Genomic DNA, 6,361 nt, shown 5'->3' with positions numbered 1-6,361 from the left:
TCTTATGTTGATGTTTTATGGGGTTTTGGAGGAGAAAAGGTGTGGGGAAACAACACATAATGACGGAATGGTAGGCTGGTTGTTCGTCGTTACTTTTTTTAGATTGTTTGGCACTACTTTGGTTGCCGTTTTATGTATGAAGTGATTAGGGGTATGTGCTGTTTTGTTGTATATTGTGATAGAGATAAGGTTGGAAAATGATGCATACATGTTGTAATTGTTGTGTTCTTGTTGCTGTTGGTATATGGTATTGGAGGAGGGCCTTGTTACAGGGGATATACTGCCAAAATTTACGTAAACGAGCTACTAGTTTAAGTTCCAAACTTAGCCTTTACTCAGCACTGATTTTGAATCTCCTTATGCTGTGGTAGATTGAGTTGAGTTGTTTGAAGAATTGCTTGGAAGGTATTAAGGACTTAACGATGTTAAGGTATGTTATCTTTCATTTTGGCATGATCCAGTAACTACATGTTGTTGATAACAAGACATAAAGAGAAGTTCATATTCCGGAATTTATGTACATTTTCCTAGTCTCATATGTTATAGCATTCTCCTTTATCGGGACTTCATATTCAGTTAATTTTGTCTTCTGTCAGCCCAGAGTGTAGAGTGTCTATATATATACAGTATTACAGTATTTTTACTACCATCGAGCTATAATTGATGGGCATGCCCCTATTGGGCAACCTCTGATCAGATGGTGAGTTATATACCGAGCCTACTGTGGCCGAGCGCCTATGAGCAAGCCCAGAATGGCTGAGATACAGAGCCTAGTATGGCCGAGCGCCTATGAGCAAGCCTACTACGGCAGATCAGTTACACATACCGAGCCTTATAGGGCCGAACATCTATTTTACATACTCCCTCTGTTCCAATTTATGTGAACCTATTTCCTTTTTGGTTCGTTCAAAAAAGAATGACCCCTTTCTAAATTTGGTAACAATTTAGCTTAAACTTACAATTCTACCATCAATGAGAAACTTTTATAACCACACAAATATTCTAGATCCCTTTTTGAGTTGTTTAGGACAACAAATTCCAAAAGTCTTTATTTTTTCTTAAATTCTGTGCCCAGTCAAACAGGTTCACATAAATTGGAACGGAAGGAGTACTATATTGAGAGAGTTGAGTCAGTATCAGCAGGTAAGCATATCTTCAGGTTATCTTTGCCTCCCAGTTACTTTCAGTTATTATATTAACAATTCCGTTTCAGATTTCACTTATTCAGTTGCTTTACATACACGGTACGTTATTTCGTACTGACGTCCCTTTGCTAGGGACGCTGCATTTCATGCCTGCAGGTCCTGATAGACAGCTGGATAGACCTTCCTAGTAGACAGGGCCAAATATCAGCTTGGTTGGTAAGCTCCACTTCCCCGGAGTTATCAGGTCTAGACCTTGGAGTCCATTATATATATATATATATATATATATATATATATATATATATATATATATATATATATATGTTTGATGGGTATGTCGAGGCCCTGTCCCGACCATGATAGAATTCAGTTGCCCCTATAGGGTTGTAGACGAGTCATGTACATTTTTATACCAGTACTGTGGCTTTACCATCCCTATGTAGATGTTTAGTTTGATATTATTAGTTTTAGACGTTATTTCACATGATTCAGAATATGGCCTCATCGGCCTAAGTTGAGGGTTACCCCTCCAGAGTTCAGAGTTATAGAGTGGTACGCTCGGGCCGAGTATGGTACCGGGTGCCGGCCACGCCTCTCCAGGTTTGGGGCGTGACACGAAGGGCTGAATTTTTTGATGTATAGCGCTCTTTATACCCATTTAAATTATTGTTATGTCAGTTTACCGCATGAGACTTATTGGTGGGCCCACAAACAGGTATAGCGCGGTACATATATATATATATATATGTAACGCGCTATACATATCCGTCACATCAGGTCAGCATATCGTTGTTTATTCATGTGTTATACATATATAACACGGTTTTACACCGCGTTATATATAGAATGATAACTCTTTTTTTTACACATATTTATGTCACATTTGTCCAAAAAAAACCACAATTGGGTTCCGGACTCACTTAAGTTATACCGACAGTGTATGTAATGGTGCGCAGGAGTAAGAACAAACCCAACTTAGATTTTAATAACTGTGCCCAAAAAAAGGTAAAAACGTCAGTAATAATTTACAAACACCGCCTGCGCAGAGCAAGACTCTTGCTCAGGCCGGAGCAGAGTGTTTGGATATACAAAGGAACATGGAGACAAAAGAATAAGACCACGCTTGAAAAAATATCAGTGTCCTCCAAATTAATAAAGGTCAAGAATGCTATCCACATCGGCAGATTCTGACACATCTCAGCAAATTAATTAATAAAAAGGTAAAATAGAGAACACTGAATGCAACCCTCCAACCTAGATTATATTTCTGAATTAGAAGAAATAAATTACATGTCTCCTAAGATGCTGTTGCTGAATAATACAGAAGACTATAAATACAGGTGCCTAAGTCAACTAGAGAAACCCAAGAAATCTGAGCTTCATTGACAACTATACCCTTTTTCTTTTACACTTAAACTAATTCCTACAAGACTAGAACAAAGCCTACTTGTATGTGAGTTAGTAAGTGCTCTAACACATTAGAAAAACTATCCCTATCCCTCTTCATCATAATCTTCCTCTTCCTCATCTAACCCTCTGTTTAAGTTGGCCAGTTGAATCGGATCAATGGCCATCTTTTCCATCTCTGACAAGGACCATCCAGGGATTTCCTCATGCTTCACTTCAGGAGGCGGCATTTTTGATGTTGAAGGAGCTTCGGCTGGTATTGCTGTGGATTCCACACTCTCATTTAAGTCAATATTGAGATCGAAGTTTCTCGCAGGAACTTCTGGGTATTTGCCAGCCGAAATGTTCTTTGATTCTGCTGGTTCTGCTACATAGTCCATCCTTTCATCATTTTGCTTTTGCTTCTCATTATTTTGATTTGAAACATCAGCAGGGTCTTCAATTTTATCACAGTGAACATTGGAGTCTCCTCGCTCTACTGCTCGTGCACCTCTCCCACGGCCTCTACCCCTACCCCTGCCTCGTCCCCTCCCACTACCGCTGGTGTGTGCAGTATCATGCTGTGATTAAAAAATTAAAAAAAATATCACTATTATACAGGAGGCGCTGATATGGTGTTTTACACAGAAGAAATCAGACCACATACAGCTTTGCATGTCAAAAGTTGGTAGCGTGGTCTTGATGTCTAAACTAACAAATGGACCATCAATTATGGAAAACCCAAATTTTAAACCCAACATTATCTAAAAGAAATAATATCCATACCATGCGACTACTCCTTTTGATATCATCATCACTGTCATGATCATCTTCTTCAACAACTTTCCTGCATCAGCGAACAGTCAGCTGTTAATGATACAAATTCATCGCCCTGAAACCCATCACAGGCAAGAAAATGGGAAGTACAATTTTTTTACCTTCTTTTTGTAGCTGATTCGGCACCACCATCTGATCCGCCTAGATCAGGAACCCGGCTCACTACATCCTTGAGGAAATCAAACACATTAAAGCTCTGGATACATTGCTTCCTATGAAGTACAGGGACTGAGTTAGATGATAGCCAGAGAACTGGTATGATGTGTATAAAAACAGTTCATTGAACTTACAAATGGAATGAATTCATAGTTTTTGCTCCTTTCTTGAGGGTGATCTCATATGTTCGGTCACAAAGATCTTGCAGAAAGAGCTCAAGAGCTTTTGCTGAATATTACCGTTGACAAAATACAAGTTAGGATAAACAAAACTAAACACACACAAAAATTGATACCAAGAAGCAAAGGACGAATAAGGGTAAATAGCTCTCAAAACCAGCTGATTCAAAATGCTAAAATAAATTTAGTGAAAAGGACTTCCAAAAATACTTACAGACTAAAAGAGGAACAGCCATGGCAATCTTCCCCACATCTTCATCGGCTTGCATAATCTTTTTAATCCGCGCCTGCAAATAAATGCCAACGAGTATTAGAACAGTTAGAAACTTTGATTCAGTAATTTAATCAACAGAAACAATAAGTCCATAACAAGAGCTCATGAAACTTGTAAGCAGTTTCATTCACGTTCAGATGTCACCGTACAAATATTTTAAAATAATAAAAAGAGCAAAACTCTCAAATTACAGTCATAAAAATTCCTTCTTGAAACCAAATATCAGTACACGATATTGTTGAATCACGAGAGAAACAGACTACCATGCAACACCAAACTTTTGTTTCATGCGCATTCCCCCCATTTAGTTTGTATAGGGGTAAGGTCTGCATGCACACTACCCTTCCCAGACTCCACATGTGGGAATATACTGGGTATGTTGTTGTTGTTGTATATGTCCGCATTTAACAAGTGATATGCAACTAACAGTTCTAATATCATGCATCTCTACCTAATTACATGTTGCAGGTGAATTTCAGTTGTAGAGCTACAATTACAACTTCAAAGAGCTGACAGAAAGGACCCTCCACTTTCCAGGTAAAACAATCAAAATTGAGATAAGATCAGCATCAGTTAGTATAGCTCAGAAGACTCATTAATGTCCAAAGGCAAGCAAAAAAATAATTTCTCTCAGTCAAAGCAATGACCGGCAGGTAACAGCTCTATGATATTAAAGTACTATAACCAGTCAATTAAAACCATTTCCACCCAAGAACATCTATACCTGAACGATGAATAACATGACCAACATAAACTTTCATACTTTAGAGGGTCATTCACAAGGTTAGCGTCACGGTACTCTCACCACCTTCCTATCGTCTAGTAGCCCAATTGAATACAAATGCGGAATTAGCAGAAAACACTACAGATGCCAAGTTACCGGCCTCTTTAACTAAACCAATTCAAGGTATTGATTCTGTGCAGGTTGCAGAACGACGGGCAAAGATGTGCTCCAATAATTATCAGGAACAACTTCTTTTAATAACCAAGAAATTACCAAGGGCCAAAGGGACACAGTTCGAAACCCGACGGATAATGGGCCCACGCCTCTACCCTTCACTTAATCACCAGGCCTTTGTCTCAGGCAGGGTTCAAAGCCCTAACATGCTGAGTTGCACTCTTACCATTAGACCAAAGAACAACTTATTATACCTACTTATCAAAAAGGAACAACTTATTATACCTTCAAAGCATATGATGGAGAGCTGACTGCTTAAGCATGGTCATATTTCTTCCTCTACTATTAAGATGTCCTAACCACTGGATTAAAGAGACCAGAAATCCATACTTCATGTACCTCAACTCCTACAAAAAAAGATGTTCGTTTCTTCAACCCTCTTTCTCTCTTTTGTTTTAATTTTAATTTTTTTTTCTGTGTGTGTGTGGGGGGGGGGAGGGGGGGGAGAGAAGATTCATCACGTACAACCAAACTAAGCAAATACATATAAGCATGAACACAAGGCAAGTCCCAGGAACCAAAACAAAAAGTCAAACTCAAACTCCACCTTCATAATCAGTTTTTCCCCCAACAAGTAAATAGTAGACATCCAATCCTACCAATTTGAGATTTCTATTCATTCAATAACCTCACAAAGATCACCAATACATCAAAAGCTCAAAGCTCCCCCCCCCTCCCACAGGAAAATAATAAAAGCTCTAAAGTTTCAAATTTACTAAACCCCAGTTACTTCTTTGAATGAAAAAACAAAAAACAAAAAAAACACAGAATAGACAATCAAAAACACTAACAGAATAATACATAAACAGAAAGAGAAATAACTAAACAGAAAGAGAAAAGGGTGGGGGTGGGGGTGGGTTATATGGGTTAGGGTGGGGGTGAGACTTACAGCAGGGAATCGGGTATCGAGCCTCTTCCTCATGGCCACCAACGAATCAACCCCTCAAAATCACTCAAACCCTAATTTAGCCAACTTTTCCCCCTTTTTACAAACACAGACAACCCGTGTACCAGTATCTATCTATATATATACAAACTTTTATGAAAAAATTTCGAAATCCTTACGTCTTCTTCGGAAAAGTTAACAATACAAAGGGGATAATAAAATTAGTAAAAATTTAAATACATTAAAAGCGAAATAACACTTACTGGTACTTTCTTTTGAAAAAGTAAAAGATTTAGAAAAAAACAAAATTCTTAGCAGATTCGGTTTTCTCGGGGCATCTATTAAGGACCAATAGGATGCTTACACGTAAGATTGAAGTGAGAGAGTTTTCTGGATTGACTCACACTTAAACTTTACCACGACTAGACTGCAGACGGGAGAGGTAAGTACAAAGGATGTGTAAGGAAATAACAATCACCTTATTATTTTATTTTATTTTATTATCCTATGACTTTTTGTCGTTTTCCCAAGTTTTTTAAT

The 6,361-nt window shown here is 38.2% G+C and overlaps 1 protein-coding gene across 2 annotated transcripts; it reads right to left on the bottom strand.

Annotated features, from left to right (window-relative positions):
- Window positions 1-2,381: 2,381 nt before the first annotated feature.
- LOC107770898 (uncharacterized) lies at window positions 2,382-6,074 on the bottom strand. 2 transcript variants are annotated; one of them, XM_075237137.1, is made up of 7 exons: window positions 5,825-6,074; window positions 5,161-5,282; window positions 3,918-3,990; window positions 3,659-3,752; window positions 3,470-3,580; window positions 3,318-3,378; window positions 2,382-3,112 (listed from the first exon to the last, which is right to left on the bottom strand). In XM_075237137.1, exons 3-7 carry the CDS (start codon window positions 3,970-3,972, stop codon window positions 2,639-2,641), a joined length of 795 nt encoding a protein of 264 aa, XP_075093238.1. In that variant the 5' UTR covers window positions 3,973-3,990; window positions 5,161-5,282; window positions 5,825-6,074; the 3' UTR covers window positions 2,382-2,638. The 2 variants fall into 2 exon arrangements, with proteins under 2 accessions (XP_075093238.1, XP_075093237.1); XM_075237136.1 differs by lacking the exon at window positions 5,161-5,282 and having other exon boundaries at window positions 5,825-6,069.
- Between the last annotated feature and the right edge of the window lie 287 nt (window positions 6,075-6,361).

This window comes from Nicotiana tabacum, chromosome 18 (genome assembly GCF_000715075.1).
Source record: "Nicotiana tabacum cultivar K326 chromosome 18, ASM71507v2, whole genome shotgun sequence".
Lineage (NCBI taxonomy): Eukaryota > Viridiplantae > Streptophyta > Magnoliopsida > Solanales > Solanaceae > Nicotiana > Nicotiana tabacum.
Note: the sequence above shows the minus strand (reverse complement) of the source record. Positions and strands in the feature narration are given on the sequence as shown.

Excerpts from the sequence above, each read along its gene's own strand:
- LOC107770898 (XM_075237136.1), bottom strand. The coding sequence starts at position 5,857 with ATGAGGAAGAGGCTCGATACCCGATTCCCTGCT. Across the intron at positions 3,991-5,824 it reads TCGATACCCGATTCCCTGCT|GCGCGGATTAAAAAGATTAT; the intron begins GTAAGTCTCACC and ends ATTTATTTGCAG. Across the intron at positions 3,113-3,317 it reads TCAAAAGGAGTAGTCGCATG|CATGATACTGCACACACCAG; the intron begins GTATGGATATTA and ends TTTTAATCACAG.